The sequence below is a fragment of the Camelina sativa genome, chromosome 16, assembly GCF_000633955.1.
Source record: "Camelina sativa cultivar DH55 chromosome 16, Cs, whole genome shotgun sequence".
Taxonomy (NCBI): domain Eukaryota; kingdom Viridiplantae; phylum Streptophyta; class Magnoliopsida; order Brassicales; family Brassicaceae; genus Camelina; species Camelina sativa.
This window is the reverse complement of record NC_025700.1, coordinates 16,899,390-16,920,749: the sequence shown is the minus strand read 5'-3', so window position 1 is coordinate 16,920,749 and position 21,360 is coordinate 16,899,390. Positions and strand designations below refer to the sequence as shown.

The 21,360-nt window shown below is 36.4% G+C and overlaps 4 protein-coding genes across 4 annotated transcripts in view; all 4 read left to right on the top strand.

The window, feature by feature from the left end:
* LOC104750852 (probable LRR receptor-like serine/threonine-protein kinase At1g69990) lies at positions 7,994–10,090 on the top strand. The gene has a single exon (XM_010472698.1). It carries the CDS (start codon positions 8,034–8,036, stop codon positions 9,882–9,884), a length of 1,851 nt encoding a protein of 616 aa, XP_010471000.1. The 5' UTR covers positions 7,994–8,033; the 3' UTR covers positions 9,885–10,090.
* Positions 12,685–14,101, top strand: LOC104750851. The gene is given in 5 exon segments (XM_010472697.2): positions 12,685–12,765; positions 12,768–12,843; positions 12,917–13,055; positions 13,405–13,677; positions 13,780–14,101. Coding segments are annotated over 5 exon segments (624 nt in total). The 5' UTR covers positions 12,685–12,746; the 3' UTR covers positions 13,897–14,101.
* On the top strand, positions 17,111–18,842 carry LOC104750850 (CLAVATA3/ESR (CLE)-related protein 26). Its single transcript, XM_010472696.2, has 2 exons — positions 17,111–17,639; positions 18,511–18,842. The coding sequence occupies exons 1-2, from the start codon at positions 17,344–17,346 to the stop codon at positions 18,548–18,550; spliced, it is 336 nt and encodes a 111-aa protein (XP_010470998.1). The 5' UTR covers positions 17,111–17,343; the 3' UTR covers positions 18,551–18,842.
* The window catches only part of LOC104750849 (serine/threonine-protein phosphatase PP2A-5 catalytic subunit), a gene marked incomplete in the record, with an annotated part of 8,790 nt that continues 8,517 nt past the window's right edge, over positions 21,088–21,360 (top strand). The window contains 1 exon segment of the mRNA XM_010472695.2: positions 21,088–21,360. Within this exon segment, the coding sequence (XP_010470997.1) occupies positions 21,275–21,360 (86 nt within the window).

The following is a 21,360-nucleotide window of genomic DNA, read 5'->3' as shown; positions in this document are numbered from 1 at the left end:
CCAATGGTCCAGCCGGGTACGAGAACAAATCAAGCCCTTGGGCCGGTCCTTTGGTGAGGTTCCCGACCACATGACACGTCCTTAAGGCTTTGCAACCCTACGGACACGCCGTGTGTTGAGCCGACTCGGACAGAGTCTATATCAGTACAACTCGTTCGATTAAAGAAAGTCCGATTCATTGATACTTAAAAAAAGGTTTACTACAAACGGTACACAAAAGGTTCACAAGGCCTAACACCAAAGTTTGAGTTGCCATACAACATACTTGAGTTTTACAGTAGACACAAAATAAAATCTATTCCGGAGTCCTATCATTCACCACGCCCTCTAGTTCCCTCTAGGGTTACCTGCAACACAAATATTTATCGTAAGTAATCTAAGATTACTTAGTGAGCTCAGGGTTCCTGCAAAGAATTAAACCCCAATCCCAAAACCCAACAACAACAACATGCAAGTTTAAACAACAACATGCGAACACACAACAACTTGCGAACGTATTAACAACATGCGAACATATACGAAAGACATGTAAGCATAAGTAACTAACATGCAAGCATAAGCAACAACATACGAACATACACAATAACTTGCGAACATATACGAATAACATGTAAGCATATGCAACAATATTTGATGAGCAAGCGCATACTACCCAACAGTTAGAGACGACATGCGGAAGCTAATAAGCCAAGCAAGATTGTTCTACAAGCAATCGCAACTACATGCACAACAAACAACAACATGCAACAATTTAACTTGAACTAAAACAACCGTTTTAACAAGTTTTATTCTATTGGGCCCGGCATGCATCCTTTTCCCTTAACCCCTCATGATTCTCCGAATCACAACCACTAAGGCATGCGATCGGATAACACTCAAAGCCACACAGTCGTGTAGACAGCCTCGGCCTGGGTAGCGAGCCCAGTAACTTCCAAGCTCTTCATAACCAACCCTACACACACACGAACATGGGTTGCATGTCGCGGCTGTATGTGGTACAGAATGGGAAGGATAGCAATACCAAATCTTACAACGCTTAGCCGGAATTTCTCGCGGAATAAGATGCCTTAAGACTTCACCGAACTTAATACTTGAGTTTATATGGTTTTTAAGCTCATAACTTTACAAGTATCTTAACTAGTTATCACCCTTGTCACTAGACCATTTCGATCTAGTAACCGGTGTAACCTCTCGCGCATGCATTTAAACAAGAAAAATACCAAAGAAATTTCAAGTATATGCAACTAAATGCTTCATGCAAACCGCGCACTAGATGGATGTCTTTAATTCCCCATCTAAGCCGGCGAAGTATGTGCCTGAACTCACAGTAAACCGTCGATGATCAGCCTCCTTCGACGCTGCTTCTCTCGCGGCACACTCGGATCTTCTTCTTCGGTTAGAATCGATTTCCTTATCGATTTAACCTTGGCCGATTGTCGATAGTCTCAGCTTGCTCCTCTCTTCTTCTTCTTTCGGCGGCAACTCTCTTCTTTCTTCCTCGCGAACCCTCTCTTCTTTCTCTTCTCTTTCGCTCACTTTCTCTCTCAAATTTTCTCTCCTTACCCCCTTGATGACTTGTGCGAAAATGAGAGAGATGGAGGCTTATTTATAGAGGATTTAGGCGGTGGCGGCAGCCAATGCATGTGGAGCGCTCTCTCCTCCTTAGTCGCTATTAGAGCATGAATAAACACATGGAGAGAAATCGAGCTTACACCTTGATTCCACTAAGTTTTTCTTGATTTCTTTAATCCACCCACTAAACTCCACTAACCACCTTGAATTATTTAATTCTTCCACTAACTCCCATTAGATTAAATTAATCCTCCACCTTGAATAAATTAATCCTCCATTAGTGGGCTCCTTCCCACCTTGAATTCGCGTCCTCGTACGTCCTTGGTCGTTCAGCGTTCGGCCGGTACGTTCTGACGCGTACGTACGTCCGGTACGGTACATGGTACATGGTACAGGGTACCACTGGCCATCTCTTGACTCGTCCAGAATTCCTCGGACATTACTTTTGTAATTCTTCTACTCTCTTCCCTTGCCTTCCATTTGTGTCCCTTGCGCGTCCTTAGACCAGGGGTTTTTATTTTAAAATTTCACCCCTTGGTGAGGGTCATTACAGTGAATGCATGCTTCAGAATTCTGGTCTTGTGCCAAACCAAGTTTGACCAGGGAACAGAAGGATGAGGGTCCCTAACATGGTTCCACACATTCCTCGAACAGAAAGTTTTTTTGGGCCACTTCATCAATCATCCAAACCACTTTGTCACTAGATAGGGAGATGGAAACGGTAGTGATGAATGAATAGAAAATGATTTGCTTCTCCGTTCTTGCTGGTGAAAGGTTCCAACCCGTAGGAGTAAGCGACTCCCTGACAGTCGAGCAGAGGGGGATGCAAAGGAGTGTTGGGCTAGTTGGTCCAAAATAATGGATTAGAGATCCAAACGGTGTCCAAGGATCCCACCAGAAGAAAGTATCATCGCCATTCCCTATTATGATCCTAAGGAATGAAATAGCTTTCGAACGCAGCTTCAAGAGTCTCCGAAACATCCAAAAAAAACGGTAGTTCTTTTCGTTTAGAGCCCAAAACGTTGAATAAGAAAAATATTTGTTTCTCATCCAGGCCACCCAAATAGAGCCAGCTCGAAAATAAAGTAACCAGATCAGCTTAAGCCCACATGTATCACTCCAAGAAGACAATTTCCTCAATCCCAACCCTCCTTCCTGTTTTGGTAGAGATATGGAATCCCAAGCCACCTTTGCACCTTTCGCAGAATCGAGAGAACCATGCCAAAAGAAAGCACTAGATAAAGAGTTTATGTGCCTAATACCCTTTTTTGGCAGGAAAAACGCAGAGCTCCAGAAGCCAATAATTCCAGCAATAACCGATGAGATAAGAGTGTACCTTCCAGCAAGGCTCAAGTGTTTGTGCGTCCAACTATTAAACTTCTTGCGAATCTGTGCTAATAGCGGATCACAATCTGCAACTGAGAGTTTCCTTGAACACAGAGGCAAACCAAGGTAACGGATTGGGAGGGTTCCTGGAGAAAGGTTAAAATCATCCTTTACTTGATCCAACACTTGATTTGACACCCCCGAACAGAACATGCTAGTCTTTGCTAGATTGACAGAGAGACCAGAAATCCTTTCAAACTTAGACAAAACCGCAAAGACACCAACCAAAGACTCATACGAACCATCCAAGAAGATTAGGAGGTCATCAGCAAATGCTAAGTGGGTTAACTGCACCTCTTCACAACCAGGATGGTACTTGAAAGAGCTCTGTAGAGCTGCTTGATTCAGCATTAAGGACAATACGTTCAAAACCAGGACAAAGAGAAGAGGGGAAAGGGGGTCGCCCTGTCTCAGCCCTGATTTACCTTTAAAAAATCCAGACGATGTTCCATTGATACTGATGGAGAAAGATGGTGAGCCAACACACGCTCGAATGCAGTTTATAAACTCCATCGGGAAGTTATACAATTGGAGATAGCTAAGTAGAAAATCCCATCTCACGGAATCAAACGCTTTAGATATATCAATCTTCAAGGTGATTCTACTCGACAAGTTGGATTTGTGATAACCATTCAGAACCTCCGAAGCAAGAAGGACATTCTCCATAAGCAACCTATCCTTAACGAAAGCCGTTTGATTAGGTGCCACAATATGAGGAAGGATAGCCTTCAGTCTATCTGCCATTAGACGAGAGATGATTTTATAGACTGTATTGAGGCACGAGATTGGCCTAAATTCAGAAAGGGAGTTAGCTCCTGGCCTTTTCGCGATTAACACAAGAGAGGTGGAGTTCAGAGCTCTGGGCATAAATGGGGAGGAAAAGAAGTTCTTAATCGTTGCGACTAACTCTTCTCCAACAATAACCCAGCAAGATGTGAAGAATTCCTTAGTAAACCCATCTGGACCTGGGGTTTTATTTGAAGGCATCCCTGACAGAACCTGTTTAATGATCTCTGAGGTTATCAGAGCAAGCAATAACCCATGTTGAGTTTGCGAGCAAATAGGCATATTAAGCGATTCAAGGAACTCGTGTAGCTGTGGACAAAACTGACCCTTGACCGAGCCTAGAATTCCTTCAAAATACACAACAGCATAAGTGTGAATATCCTTTGCAGATTCAACTCTTGAGCCATCGGGTCTTACCATATACTTCACCGCGTTGATTTCATTCCTCATTTTCATGGTCATATGAAAAAATGCAGTATTGAAGTCACCTTCCGCCAACCATTTGATACGCGATCTCTACCTGAAAAAGCTCTCCTCAGCTAACCTTAGCAAAACCCAGTTTTCTCTTGCAGATTTCTCATGTAAAAAAGTTACAGGGGAAGGATCAGAGAGAGCAGCTAGTTGAAGTGATTTCAGCATTTCACTTGCCTCAAAGACTCTTTTTTCGATCTCACTATAATTGGCCTTACACAAAGACTTGAGAGGTCTCTTCAGAAGCTTAAGCTTAAAGGTAAACGCGCATAATGTAGAAGCTTTCTCACCTGCCTCTACCCAAGCTGCTTTTACTGTGTCTAAGAAAGACAGATGCTTAGTAAGAAGGTTGAAGAACTTAAACGGTCTTGTGCCATAGTCTGGAGGCTTCGTGAAAATGTTGATGATACAAGGGGCATGATCGGAAAACTCTAGAGCTTTGAAAGAGCAGTGACTGGTTGGGAAAACATTAATCCAGTTGCCATTCACTAAGCATCTGTCTAATTTCTTGCCAATGGGGTCAATCTCTTGATGATTGGACCAAGTGAAACAAGGACCTTGAAACGGGAGATCAAAAAGACCGGTATCTGCAAGGCATTCCCCAAACACTCTCATAGCACTAGTTGAGCGAATGATAGCTTGATTCGAGGTCTCTGAGGGATGTAGAATCTCATTAAAATCACCATTAACCATCCATGGGAGAGAAGATAAACCAAAAGATAAGTGAGTATCACGGAGAGACTGCCACAGTTCAAGCCTGTCCTCTTGCACATTTGAACCATAGACCGTTGTGTAGACAAAACTTTGACCTGATTCCAAGGTAACCTCTACTGAGATAGATTGCAGGTCAGAAAACAAAAATCTCACCTTCGTTGGGAGCTTGAAGATGATCCAGATCTTTCCTAGCTCTGAATGCTGATAATTACTTATTACAGACCCTTCTGGTCCTATAGAAGACAAAATGTGGTTACTATTAGGCTCCTTAACGTGCGTTTCCAAAAGCGCTCCAAAAGTTACTGGTTTACTATTTATCCAGTTAGCGAGCGTTCGATACTTTGTTACTTCGTTTATACCCCGCACGTTCCAAAAAAAAAGTATCAGACATAGATAATTAGTTGAGGTTGTGACGCTTCCCTAAATCCAGGGAATGACCGCCACCATTGATTGGTGATTTTTTACCCAACTTCCACTTTTTCTGTTTGCCCTTGTTCCCAGAAGAAGAAGATGTTGAAGGGGAGTAATGAGTTGTCTCGCAAGCTTGAGACTCCTCCAAGACTCGGTCCTCTGCCTCTTTCTCTTCACACAACACATTAAAGGGGTTGGAGGATGGCATTAGCTTTGAAAAGGGTGTTGCTAGCACCCTACATGGGACAGTGCGCGATGCCTTAATAAAGTTAGACTCAGCAATAGCTGATACGGTTGAGTGGGTGACTCCACCCTTCAGAACCGAAACAGGTGCTTCATCATCCTGATTCACTACAATCGGAGCACAAGCAACAGTAGAATCAGTACAAGCTTTATCTACCCCTGACAAAGAAACATCAAGACCCTTTGCGATATCCAAAACCTCGGGTGACCCTACATTTCCCAAGCTTGGGCCAACAGTTGAAGCACAGCCTGTACTTGTGTCCACTACCACAATATTAAGTTGACCTTGACCTACGGCAGCCAACGAATTTTCTCCACTTTCCCTGATCGAAGACATGTCACCCTTGACGGTTTGCTCACTAGTCACCTTTGCGACATAAACTTTCTCCACTTGCTCTCCGACAGGGCCTCTATGAGAAGAAGAAGATTTACCTTTCCCTTGTCGTTCTGGGGGAACCTGATCTTTTGGAACTTTCTCCTGAGGAGATTGGGGACAGAAAGCAGCCTTGTGACCAATTTGCTTGCAAACCGGACAAAGAGGTGGGAGCCATGGGTAGGTTACCGAAACAACACAGATTGATCCATCCTCCCTCTCTATTTCTAGATCATTTGGAAGCGGCTTTGTTAGATCGACGATGATCTTGATTTCAGCAGAGTTGATACTGGAGAACGGCTTAGCGTCCACGACTTGCCCTAGCGGCCTAGCAATGTAGCTCAAGCCTTCCTCGGTTACCAGGTCGAAGGGGGTATTTGAAACCTTTGCCCATATGGGGGCTTTCTCCAGAGAGGGGGGTTTAAACTATAAGCTGCCTTCCATTCTGTAACAAAGAAAGGAGAGTCTCCAACCCTCCACAGCTCATGTTGAAGAACACGTCTACGGAGTGAAGGTGACGGAATGTAGAACAGAAAAGCATTCTTTGTAAGATTGTGGACTGTAACCCTTCGATCTTTTCCCCACAAGAAATTAAGAACACCCCAAATTTTACCATAAGAGGGTGGATTACCATAGAAGATCCCAACAATGTAGTCTGAATGGATCTTTGCTCCTCTTTCGAACACTTCATTTGGAACTTTAACCCGAAATCGTCCTTCCGGAGTGACTGAGACCGGAGCCGAAGAGTTCGGAATACGACAAGTTGATTTCAAGTGAGACGCCCAGTTAAATTCCGCAGCTGGAAGTGGACGAGTGGGTTCCTCATTAGATGGTCCAGTAGGGTGAGTCGGAGGAACTTCCGAGACTGAAACCTTAATTGGAGAAGAAGGATTGGGACCCAGTATTCCTTGAGAAACATCATAGATCTGAGTAATTGGATCTGGTATAACCACTACACGAGGAGGAGAAGATGGAGGGATTATAGCCAGAACAGAGGCAGAAAGAGGAGGGGAGGAATCGACCATCTCAATGTCATGAGAGAGGACGGATGAGGCCGGAAGACGGGTCTGAAACTGTTCAATAAAAAACAGATCTGGAGGGATAGACGGGGTTGAAGACGGAGGACCAGTCATCTCAAGGTTAATGTCTGTTTTCACCACAAAACACGAAACGTTCGAGAAACTTTTCCGTAGTCTCCGTTACGGTCATTCATCATTCGCAACGGCTCTATATATTTTGATACTCCAAATCAAAAGTGCCACTGATTTTCTCCCCTGTTAATCTTGATTTAAATCAATAATTTCTAGCACAAACAGAATTCAACTAAAGAAAACAAAATTCATGTAATCGAAATTGTCGGTTCAATATCTAGCATGGTCGTGGTGGTCGAGCATAATCGTTCCTAAAGTTAGTAGAGGCTTAATTTCTCGTCTTGATCTAACTTTCTCCTTTCTAAATTCTATTTTGTATAACTCTTTCGCTACTTTCACAAACCATATAATCGCAAATCATATGTCTATCAGTCTATAACTCTTTTTTTAATTATATATATGCATTTAAATTGAAAGCTTTTTATATCAAAAAAAGCATTCAACATTTCAAGCTACTTATACTTTAAGTGCTCACAGAACATGTTTAACAAAAAAAAAAAAAAAAAAACATTCCAAAAATGACTGTCCGACACACTAACAGTTCAACACGTTTTATATATTTTTCTGGTCAAATAAAAGAATTTTGGTGCAACATTAATCGTTGATCTTAATCAATTTATCTAAATAATACATACTTTTACCAAAACAAAATTTATTTAAAACAAAAAAAAAAAGAAAAGAAATTGATTCTTGCATAGAAAGTGCTTTGGTACCTACTTTTATTACTTTTTCTTATCAATCAAGACATGAAAACACTCACTACCTGAATAATGAAAAAAAAAAAATGAATACTGCTCTCAAACGACATCGTTTTAGTTTAAGATACACTTTATTTGTTTTTAAAGTCAGCAAAGTTTGAATTTTTATTTGTGCCATCCACAAAGCTTGAAACTTTAACAGTCAATGGCCGTCTCTTCCGCCATAGAATGAAGAAAAACAAAAAAAAAAAGCTTTGCTCTTCACACGATACCCTAAAGAAACAAACCAAACCCATCATGAAGACGATCGTAATCTTCTTGTTTATCATCATCTTAATCCCATTTTCTTACGCCGAAGACGACGTGCTCTGTCTCAAAGGCCTTAAAGCATCACTCAAAGATCCTTCAAATCAACTCAGCTCCTGGTCTTTCCCCAACTCATCATCATCTTCATCAATCTGCAAACTCACCGGAGTTTTTTGCTGGAACGCTAAAGAGAATCGAATCATCTCTCTTCAGCTTCAATCAATGCAACTCTCTGGTCAAATCCCTGAATCTCTCAAGCTATGTCGGAGTTTACAATCTTTAGATCTTTCCGATAACGATTTCTCCGGTTTGATTCCTTCGCAAATATGTTCATGGCTTCCTTATCTTGTCACTTTAAATCTTTCCGGTAACAAACTCGGTGGTTCGATACCTTCTCAGATCGTTGACTGTAAATTCTTGAATACCTTAGCTCTTAACAAGAACAAGTTAACCGGTTCGATTCCTTCTCAGTTAACCCGTTTAAACTGGCTCCGACGACTTTCTCTCGCTGACAACGATCTCTCCGGTTCGATTCCTTCCGAGCTCTCTCATTTTGGTGAAGACGGTTTTAGCGGCAATGCTGGACTTTGCGGGAATCCGTTATCGAGTTGCGGTGCGTTTACCGGTAAAAACTTGACGATCATTGCGATCGCTGGCGTTATTGGTGCTTTTGGGTCGTTATGTGTTGGATTTGGGATGTTTTGGTGGTTCTTTATAAGAGATGGGAGGAACAAGAATGGTTATGGCGCCGGAAAAAGTAAGGATGATAGTGATTGGATTGGTTTGTTAAGATCACACAAGCTTGTTCAGGTAACTCTGTTTCAGAAACCAATAGTGAAGATTAAACTGGTTGATTTAATTGTAGCTACTAACAGTTTTGATCCCAGGAATATCGTTGGTACATCAAGAACTGGAGTTTCGTACAAAGCTGATTTACCTGATGGGTCTGCATTGGAGGTTAAGAGGCTTAGTAATGGATGTGAGGTTAGTGAGAAGCAGTTTAGGGCTGAGATGAGCAAGTTAGATCAGATCAGGCATCCAAATTTGGTTCCGGTTCTCGGGTTTTGCTTTGTGGAAGATGAGAGGTTGTTGGTGTATAAGCACATGGCTAATGGGACGTTGTATTCTCAGTTGCAGGATTGTCCTATAGATTGGCCAACTCGGGTTAGAATCGCTGTTGGAGCGGCTCGAGGGCTAGCTTGGTTGCATCATGGAAGCCAACCGCCGTGTATGCATCAGTACATTAGCTCGAATGTGATTCTTTTAGATGAAGATTTTGATGCTCGTGTTATGGATTACGGTTTGGGGAAGCTAGTGAGTTCCAGGGATTCTAAGGATAACTCATTTAGTAACGATGAGTTAGGTGAATTCAGCTACGTTCCGCCTGAGTATGCAAGTACCATGGTTGTGTCTTTAAATGGAGATGTGTATGGGTTTGGAATTGTGCTTCTTGAGATTGTTACTGGCCAAAAGCCTTTTTCGATTAACAATGGTCAAGAAGGGTTTAAAGAGAGTTTAGTAGATTGGGTGGGTAAGCATTTGAGTAACGGTAGAAGCAAAGATGCAATTGATAGAAGCATATATGGTAAAGGATATGACAATGAGATAATGCAAGTTTTGCTAATCGCATGTAGCTGTGTTGTATCAAGGCCTAAGGAAAGACCGTTGATGATCCAAGTTTATGAATCTTTGAAGAATTTGGGAGATCAATATGTTTTCTTCCTTGAGTATAGTGATGAGTTTCCTCTCATCTTTAACAAACAAGAACAATGAGAGTAGTCTTTGTAATTTGATAGAAAAAGGTTTTCTTACATTTCTTCTTTATTCAATTTTTTTTTCTTACTCAATTCTTTACTGCTTACTTCTCTATCATTCTCACTTTTAACCGTGTTTGTTGGTTTCTTATTTCGTGTGCTGTATAAATTTTGTATATCATGTGATACATTGATGTATTCCGGAGTGTTGTAACATCTCTACTATTAATGGAGAAGTTTGTTAGCATAATATGATATGCTTTTGTATCATTAGTTCGAAGGCTATTTAAATTATTTGATAAAAGAGTAAAATTTTCATTTTAGTTTAACAGAAAAATTTCGAATTTTAATCAAAAAAAGATGATAAGTCATACTGTTTTTTACGGTTGATGTCAAGGGAAAAATTCTTAATAAGGATAATGGTTGTCTAATGAAGAGCTTCTTGCTTAAATATTGTTGTGTAATGATTTTGCATTGGGATATAATAATCTGAAGAAAAAAAAGAGTACAGGTAGTTTCGTGACTAAACTACGTACTAGTATAGTGTTAAGTCTTTGCTTCATTAGCTAGATTTGAATTCAATACAATGCATATTGTTGATAGAACATCATTATTGATAACATGTAGCTGGAAAGAAACAGTAGAAAGACATATCCTGTGGAAGAGTTGCTGTAAAATCAATCAAATTGCATCTATTAAGTAATATAGTTTCTTGAGCGAACGAACGATCACGTACTACAGTTTGCAGCATACGTTGAGGGATTGCACTCAATATCACTTGGCGAAAGAGCAAAACAGCTACAATATATTGTATTATCCAAAAATATTGAAGACCAGAAATGTATTGGGCTTCGCACTAAATTTGGCTTCCCAAGCTCAAGACGATTAATGTTTCTATGCATGTAATTTAGATTTTTGCACATCTTAACATATAATTCTTTTAAGGAAATTTTCTAACTCAAAAAGTGTAAAACTGAACGTGGAGATGATGAGAATATTAATTTTATTGATTTTTACATTTTTAGTAGTTTTTCATTAAATTAAAAATAAAATATTAGTTTGATAAATGGGAAACAATGAAACCAAGTAGAAAAATTGGAAACTACGTGTATCAACATTTGGCAGTTGCAAGATGCTAAATTAAATAATAAATATTTATAAACACAATAGTTTCTATACCATGTCTCTATATAAGTAAGAATTGAAATTCTTTAATCTCAACTATTCATTTCTCTATTTCTGTTCTACGAAATCCTCCATTCTAATATAGTCTTCTTCTAAAATATATATATATATATATATATATATATAGTCTTCTTCTTAAATACAATGATGAATATTTTGTTCTTCGTTTTATTCGGTTTCCTCCTTATCCTTGCAATTGCTGTTATGGGATACTTGTGTGTGAAGGATGGTCATGAAGTGACTAAGTCGGATGGTTAATCAGATTTTTTTTTTTTTTTTTTGCTTCTTAATAATGTAGTTGGAGAGAAACTAGAAAGTTTTATCTTGTTGCTCCAATTTATAATAAAGTTTTCTCTCTCAAACAGGTTTAGTATGTTATGATGTTTTTTTAATAATAAAATTTGAGCTTTTTTTTTATTTGAGAGAGTTATTTTTGTCTAGATTGGCTCAAACGAGCTAATTAGAACGAAAATCGTTTACAATGTTAATAAGACTTGAATTAACTCAAGCACGTTGCGAGTTTTTGTTTAGCATTATAATGTGTAATACACAAGGGTTCTCATTACATTAACGAAGTTTTTGGTTCCTACCGGTAACCATTAGAAAAACAAAAGAAAATAAATAAAAAGAACAGTTTTTGAGGAATGAAAATAAAATCTTAAGAAAATGAACAAAATAGTAAATGGTAACTAGACAATAAAAATATTTTTTAAATATATTTAATAATAAATAAATTAAATTTCAATGATAATAATAATATTATTTTTAATGTATATCTAATAAATTTTACATTTCATTTTAAAATAAAATTTGTAAAATAAAGGTTAGATATATCATATTAAATATTAATAAATAATATTAACATAAAATAATAGTTTAAGAGTAACTTAAATTTGTTTTACTATTCATACAGTTTTCAAATAGAATCTTAAGATTAGTTTAACATAAAATTGCTATCAAAAATATTTTTTCGGTTAATACAAATATGAAAGTTTTTATATTACAAAATTGAAATTTTATTAATAAATAAATAAATATATATATATATATATATATATATATATATATATTTTAAAGTGAATTTTAATATTTGTTCTTTTCTTCGTTACATTTGTTACTCATCATTTTTTAGGAGGAACATATTTATTCTATTGTTCTTTATTTTTTTAAGAACAGCGTAATATAGAGAGAAAAAATGTTACTTTCAAATGGTAATAAAATTGTGAAATAGAGAGCAATGTGATATTGCTCCCAGTTATTTTCCTAAATTTTGATCACCACTTGAAAGGTGAAACCTTTGGTTATTATATTTTTCTCTCAAGAATGAGATACTCTTGCCTAATAAATCACAACGGGACACTTTGCCCTAATCAGCTGTGAAGTTTGAGAGTTACGTACCTAACACTAATTAACAGTTAAGGTAACCCATAATGTTAGAGAGCTCAAAGTGTTGAATCTAACATGATATTAATCGGGAAACCAACTGTTACGAGTCACCAAGGTTATCAAAACGAGAGCTCTGGCCGATTGAAACTACCGAGGTTTAATTTAAAACATTCTTAAGTAATAGGTTTATTTGGTAAATAGTAGGTAATATCAGGGCTTTTCTGAAAATATTACTCTCTTTCTCCTTTTCTTCTGCAATGTATTTTTTTTTTTTTTCGTCTTCTTCGCTGCGAAGACGAAAACAGTGAAAATGGCTTCTCAGAGCTCTTCACTTTTTTGGTCATCCTCTTCATCTTCATCTACGCTGCTTCAATTTCATCCTCTCTTCTCGTCAGAGCACATGAACAGTTTCGTACTTTTACAATTTTTTTCTTTAGACTCCGATCTCGCTTTCTCGATCTGACTCGTTTTGATTTACAGAGACGGAGATAATGAAGAAGAGATCAGAAGCGTTGGTCGTAGATTCCTTCTAGGTTTCAAAGAAACTTCAAAAGGAAGTAACGTTACCTTCGCATGTTCTCCTTCAGGTCCTTGTGTTTCCTGTAATTCCTCCGAAAAGGTTTTTTTCAAATCCCCTCTCTAATTTGCTTAATTGCCCTGTTTTTGTTATCGGATCTGTATTGATTTGGACCGTGATTACGCAATTAGGATTGATTTTGGTAATTTAGGGTTTCAGAATTAGTTAAATTACTAAAAACCGCGTTGGAGTGGCTCTTGGGACGGATTTGTATTGATTTTGATGGTGATTACGCAATTAGGATTGATTTTTGGTGATTTAGGGTTACATAATCAGCTTAATCAGTGATTTCTCAGTCAATTAGATTATTATACAGTGAATTGGATTTGGGTATGATTTGTTGTGTTGTGAAGAAGATTCATTGTTTCAGTATGGTGTGGTTTTCTTGTAGAGGAAAGAGAAGTATCGATGTAGTGAAACTGGTTATCGTATAGCTTTCAAATGTAAAGAGGTGAAAGAAGTTGATAAACACAAGAAAGATGAAGGAGATGAAACACAGAACGGTCAATCGAACCGCGACGACGGAGAAGAAACGAAAACGAGGAAGTTGGTGGCTGATGATGATTCGCCTGTATCGAAAGTGAAGAAGTCTCAGTCTTACAAAACTTACAGAAGCTGTGTGCCTTCTGCAGATGAAGAGAAGATATCAGTTCTTGGTTTTGAGGTACAGAAGAAACAAAACAAGACTCTTTTATTTCCTCACTCATTTTGGATCTCAGTTGTAGATATTTTGAGCTAACGTTTGATTGATTGAATAAATGGACAGTCGATGATGCTAGGATTGTTCCTGCTGAGCGGAACAGCTATATACATCAGAAAGAAACAGACAGTACCTATGCTTGGGGTATCAGGTGCAAGATCACAAAGCAATTCTCGGTTTTAAGAGAACTCTTTTTTCAGTATGTAAGCTTTCATCTTTCTCACTCATAAACAGATTTAACATTTGTTCATTGTCTGTTGTTCAAAAGACAAGAGATATGCTTGAGTGTATAGACTAGCTTTAGGTGCCTTCGTATAATTGGGACTACCCTACTTGTTTCATATATGACAAACATGTTTTGCTTTCGGAATATTACTCTGCTTACACTCTTTGAACTTTAGAGAGAACATAAATTCCGTTGAAAAGATTGCTGGTAGAAAGAGGTTAGTGCAACTGTGCAATAGACCAGTTAAAGTAACATATCATCATTTAGAATATGAGATTAAGTGGAGCCAAACAACCATGAGTACAACAGAGTTCATAGAAACTATTAGCATTAAGATGCAAACGACAGTTTGTGAACATTGATGACATGACGATGCAGCAAAATTTGCATATATGAGTAGCCGTATTTGTTCAAACTCTAGTTAATATTAAGGAACTTTTTCTATTTGTTTTTGTGGAACTAATGTTAAAACTAACCCTACAGAAAAAACTAAGTTAATAATGTTTGTGCGAATCATTATTATGAAAATATGCGTTTATCTGTTACGATGGTATAAAACACTTTCAATAATCACTGGGCAGGTGGTGGATGCTGGGACATGATAGTAATTTGTTTTTTCTTTTATTAGTTGAAACTTTTGAATATATGCTAAACATAATATTGTCATGTAAGCTTTTATCAAACAAAACTTGAGAATATAAACACTGTTAGGGTGTAATTTTTCGATTGCCAATGAACACACAACATATGGATGTCACGTCAAGCAACCCATTTCACACAGAACTACGAACGATTCAATCTCGCTCAACCAGAAGAACCAGTTCCAACAGCTAACTTACGATGCCACCTATATCTTATGGTCTCGGATACAAGTATCTCATGGTCTTGGGAGCTTCGGCTCCAGCACCCATCACTTATATCTCTAGTCATTACAACTTGCGCAAAAGCTCCATGCAGAGTTGACTAGAGATTTACACTCATACGGAGAGGCACATTCAGAAATATTCGGCCATGGCATACAAAATAACTACGCTAACGATCATAGCTGTTTCATGTCCCAATCCATAGGAAAAAACACACAACAGTCGATCGCTTTCATGGAACAACTTGAGCAGTCCGACCCAACCACTCAACCCCCAATCATCTTTACCCAAATCAAGAATTTTCCGATAAATATCCCTTCACTACATATAGTGAATAGAGACGAGGAGATGTGACACAGAGGAAGGCAAATTGATGGATGAGGGATCAACTAAAAGATCTCTCGTATTTACACGTACAGTCAAATGATAGTCGATAAACGATGGTGGAGCGTGGTCGAGTGATGGTGCCTACAAGAACCTCAAGATATGAATGCAATGATCGCATTAATTTGGTACGTGAATACGTAATCTCAGTATGCTTTGGTCAGTAAATGAAACATGCACTTATCAGAGTATGCCTAAGAATTGTGGACTCACGGTCAATGAGATACAAAGTTTTACAAAGTCATATATATATCAGAACTGGACTTTGAAAATACTATTGTAGGGTAGTGTCGCACCGTCGAAATTGAATTTGATTTGCAGTGAGTGGAGAGTATGATGAAAAAAGGTCTTAAAACTTTGATTTGGTTTTATGAAAAATTATCTTCAGCATATTTAATTTATTGTAAAATCAAGTATTCAAGTAACTTATCACAAAAAGCTATAAGTACAATGTGACTGATGATGATAGGAAAGAAAAATTCTATATAGCGATATGCAAAAAATCAATTAGTCAAAGAATTCTTCTAACGATATTTTTTTCGTGGACAATGTTTAAGCCCGCATACAAATAGAGAACCGAAGGATATGGAATACTATAGGGAGAAGTGGTCACCACATTAGCAATGGAGCTTGTATACAAAATACCTTTTTAGTATTTTAATATGGTTTATGATAAAATGAATATGTAAGTGCCATTTCTCGGTTACTTCGAGTAGAAGCTAGTGAGTAACACAACAAAGGCATAAGATTCTCAGGACAAATATACATTTAACTCTTTTAGGAAAGGTAATTTGTTTTGAAGTGGGATTCATGTATAATCGTAACAAAACTGATCGATGAGATGAATTATGTACCATATGCTTCACTGGCCCTCCTAAATTTTATAAATTATGGCTGCTATGTGACAGTGATATAAATATATTCCCAAGGAACAGTTTTTAATCATGGGTCTAGTCAATCTTGTCATTCTCATCTTTATTTGCAGAAAAAACTTTAAAATATGCAAATCTTAATTAAGAAACATAAAGAATGGTTAAGGTGATTAACGCATATTATGTTTTGTTAATGTAAATTATTGCTTATCATATCTCGACAAATCAAAATATATTATTCGATGTTTTGCATAGGGGAACTCTTGTAATGATATATTATATTATAAATGGTACTACACTACTAGATACATTAAAGAACACAAAAAATACGGTGAGGAATAAAAGCTTGAACGGAACTAGGTAGATACTATATATATATTATGTATGCGCAAAATTCGACATATATGCAGACATGCGTATAAAATTAACTATTATAGAAAATAAAATTTGCGAAATGAATAATATACCTGAAAATAACTGTTATGTGTTTATAAAATTTGGTTATAGATGTATAGTATAAAAGTTAGGTGTGCATGGCATAGTTATGTGCTTAGCTTTACTTTTTGGATACGAAAGAGATGAATTGTACGTGAGAAAAAGTACAAGGGAACCCTTTGGCACGTGCAATTTTATATGAGTGCAGTATATTATTTTTAGTGATTAAGTACATAAAACTGCATGAACTTAAAATACACAAGAATTGTAATACTCATAGTATGATATATAATAAATTCCCTTGATGTCACGTTTCGGACCAGCTGTTCTATATCTCATTCTCTCTTTTTCATATTTGTTTGTTCTATTTTTTTTTAAAAATAGAATATTGCGTTCAATAAATATATATTTAGATGAATTATTAGGACAAAAGAAAGTGACGACATAAACATACGGATTCATGCTTAAAGATAACATTATTTCTATATCTCACGGAAATATATAAAGATTCATAGCAGAAATTATATATTCTCTCTCTATCCTAATGTTTCGAGTAAAGTTTGCAAACCATACTGAACCGAATAAAAACCATGGAACCTATAAAGAGCACCAACCATCCTAACTCATCAAAGTGATAAGACCCTCTCTCTCTCTCTCTATCTTTCTTCTATATCTATCTCTCTTTCCCTTGCTTTTGTTGCCACTCATCTTTGTTCTCTATTATAGTTTCCATTCAAGAAATTCGAATATAAACCCTACTACTTTGATCAATGTTAATATCTGTCTTTATTTCTACAAACCAAGAAATATAGGATAAAACAAAAACAAAATTCACGAAGGCTAGGAAACCATGCGAAATCACCGTTCCCTTCGTCTCCAACTGTTGATCCGTACGCTATTTACGGTCGGTTTAGTCACTCTTATTATGATCGATGCGTTTGTATTACAAAACAACAACGAGACCGACAAAACAAAAGAGATTACTACAGCTGCGACAATGAACAACTATGATTCCAATGCGGCGTCCTTTATACACGCCAAGGAAATACAACAAGAACATGACGAAGATAGATCAAGACACGGTGATCTTAGCTACGTTGTCAGCAAAAGAAAAGTGCCTCGTGGACCCGATCCTATACACAACAGGTTCTTTTTACTAACCTCTTGTTTTTTTTTTCTTGTTACTTTCAACAAATTCTTACCCATACATATATATGTGTCTTGCATGTTGCTGTTTGATTTTTCAATATAACAATACATATTGCCTATACCCGCGTGTGGTAACTGGTAACACATTCGTATTGGGTCTAAGGTCAAGGGTGTAAACTCGCTACAACCTATAAATTCTCTATCCATTATGCGCAAAATTATACATGTGGATCACTTGTTCACTTGGATTTTCTACTCATCATGTACCTTAATTTACATGTGAGTTTACGGGAAACTCCTTACTAAGGGGCATGCTCATTCCCGGGATTAGTCGGACCACTTATCCGGTGCTAAGTCTAAGAAGGACAATATATAGCCTAGTGATAAATCCGATTAATATGACTCAATTTGCATCTTATGTTAAGTTTTATTTTTGGGGTCACTACATATATACTTATAGCACAATTCTACCAAAAAAAAATAAACACTTTGTTTCTTTTAGCTAACTCAGATTCGGTGAGACATATCACAGAAGCTCGCAAAAGGCTGTCTGCTAGCTTTATTCAGTCTTTACGTTAACAATCTGTTTTCAATGACTCACTATAAGATGGCTTCTTTTAAAAACTTTGTTTTTTTCCTTTATGGAAGCTTTAGCCCTCTTTAAATACTCTCTTTTTCCTCTCTCTTTTTTTTCTCCTCATTTCTTAGTTACCTATAAAGAACCTAGCTACTTAGATCATATTTTGTAGAACGAAGTACTCATAGTTTACTCAAATGAAGGTTGTATAATTTTGTTATCGTTTACATATAATTTGGATTAACAGATTTTTTAAAATTCTTAATACTATATTACGTTATCTTAATACAGGAGAGCAAGGAACTCAAGACGACCACCGGGGAGAGCATAAGTACGGTGAAAGCTTAGGGAAAGAAGCAGAGAGAGAGGGATAAGTATAGTTGTTTGGCAAATTCATAGGTCTTGTAATGCTGCTAGATTCTCTTTTCCTTTCATTTGGGATCGAATCTTTTAATATGCTCAAAATATTTGTGACCCTACACTTCTACTTTCCAATATTAGTTTAGGAGACATTAAAAAAAACGAATACGCTGATATTTGGATTATGAAAAAAGATTTGAAGAAAGAAAAGAAGAAATATAACGTACATGCATGCAAATATGCAATAGTGTTTTTCTCACATATTGCATAACTTATATTTGATTATTTCTAGTTGATTGATCCATCACTAAATAATGTTTAGATGCTTTTGTTGTTTTCTCATTTTTGTAGTATTGTACAATTATATATTGGGTAATTGCACCAAATGATCATGAACAATTATTTTATTAGGTAGATGATTATTAGACCTTTTAATGTGCAAAACACACGAAAACGAGCGAGTAGTGTTTTTGTAACTAACATTCTTTCCCATATCCTATAAAATATTCCCCTCTGTTGTTCTAAAAAACATGCTATTTCAGAGCATGACAAACAAAATAACATGCTATTTAGTAAGAGATAGATCAAGTGTTCTGTAAAAACATCGTATTTATTGACGTGATTAAATCTCAAAATACGATTTGAAATCGTAGATTACAAAAATATTTGCAAAAGAAATATAAGATGAATTTCTTTTCTTTTGTTTTTGTTTGTGTAAAGAACAATTGTACTTTGAAAGTCTTATCCAATCATTAAAAAAAATGTCGAATCCATTATTATTGATGTATTCTGAAAGCATCTGTTCGGGGGAAAATAAAAGAGATGTCGACAAAGATTGGATACATAAGATTTTTTTTTTTTTTTGTGTAACTTATAAATGCATAGCATATATATACATTTAAAAAATAATATGAGCTCCAAATGCCGAAATTTTTTGGAAAAGGAGAATGTGTGTAATGGTTCTTCTAAATAAAGGAGACCACAATGCTTCTTTGTGTTATGCTTTTTCCCATCTTTTATTCTTTTGTTCTTTTGTGGGGTTAACTCCACCACTACTCTTTCTCTCTTTTTTTTACATTTTCTTTTCCATTATTTGTAAATTAATTTTACTTATCTTGAAGCATAAAAAGACTAGTAAACTTAGCTTACTAAATTACTACATCACCACCGTATACAACATATGTATCAAAAAGTGAAGTAGTAATAGAACATGAAACAACATTTTGGTCTTTCATTAATTGGTATATTTTTCCTTAGGTAGTATAACTAGTTTACGTGATGAGAGGGTTGGGAGAACGAATTACTAACTCATCTCCATATATGTAATTAGATAAACCCGAAAACACGGAATATATAGTGTAGATTATATCATTTATTTGCAGATAAATCAAAGTATTATAGAAACACTAAAAAGGAAAGTAATATAGAGATTTTCTGAGTTTATGGTTCCGGTTCGGGTCCATAAAATCCTCTATACTATAACTCTAACCATCCACATTAGTGTTACAAATTGATATATGCAAATGTCTTCTTCAACGAAAACATGGGTTTCGTTATATCATGGTAAAAGTAACTATCAGTCTATCGATCACATATGCACATAGTAAAGCAAATCGTATTACTGTTTTTTATTTTTTTATTTCCAAAATATAATTAATTGTAAATTTAAACAAAATTAAAGTGAACATGTGATCTCGACATGTTTCCATTTTAGTTTTAGTTCAAACTTAACGAATCGATATTTCTTTCAAAAGTTCACAATTGTAAGAGTTTGAACATCTTTAATTTGAATGGATTACCAAACGTAACGCATTAGACAGACTTAACAGAGACACAATAATCAATCAACCTTTTCTTTTTGGTTCCAGTCGTCGAGAATCAAAAAGTAACTGAAGACCAGTCTTAAAGCTGTGTAACAACATTTGAACTGTATATGACGGCTCCTCTCGCTCTAGAAATTTTAATTAAACAGAAAAATTTATTCATATAATTACTTAATAAGAAAGACAACTAAAAAGTGAAAGAATAAAGAATAAATTATGAAAATCGTTTAATATTTGCTAATTAATTTGTAAGAAACTTTCCATCCACGTACCATATATAATCTTAGAAATTTAAAATTTCTGGTTTATCACCATCATAAAGACCAAATATGTTGCTAATCACCATTAGAATTTAAATTTAGGGTTAAAAGATTTATGCGTTTCACTTTCAACGAACCTTAAAAGTTAAAACTATGGTTAGACTCGGTAGAGTTTATGACGTTAAAAGATGAATTTTATTTTTAAGAAATTAACAAGTTGTTGGGCCGATTGGGCTAATTTAAAGAAACTCATCTATAACGATTAACGAGCCTTGTGTATAAAAGGGCCATTAGAAAAAAACGAGAAGCCACGTGTCAGTCCCCCATGATAGACTTTTGACTCGGTGCGGCTGCCGGAGAGAAAATAAAATTAAATAATCAAATTCCGATGAGATATTTTTTAAAATAATAAATAAATAAAAATTAATTCCAAAAAAAAATACAAAGTTCCAACGAAATCGAACTTCACATTTTTTTTTTTTCTCATCTTCTTAAAAAAATCCAATCCATGGAGTCGTCATGATGATAGATAGATTGAATCAAGAGACGAAGATCCGGATCCAAGATTAAAAAGATTCCGGATTGTTTTATACATAGATCGGATCGGAGAAGATGCCGCCGGCGACCGGAGATATCGATCGTCAGATCGAGCAGTTGATGGAGTGTAAAGCGTTATCTGAAGCGGAGGTGAAGACGTT

Bases quoted from the DNA above. Each gene is read 5' to 3' on its own strand.
- LOC104750852 (XM_010472698.1), top strand. From the start codon at position 8,034: ATGAAGAAAAACAAAAAAAAAAAGCTTTGCTCTTCACACGATACCCTA.
- LOC104750850 (XM_010472696.2), top strand. From the start codon at position 17,344: ATGCGAAATCACCGTTCCCTTCGTCTCCAACTGTTGATCCGTACGCTA. The intron at 17,640-18,510 runs GTTCTTTTTACT...ATCTTAATACAG, and splicing joins CCCGATCCTATACACAACAG to GAGAGCAAGGAACTCAAGAC.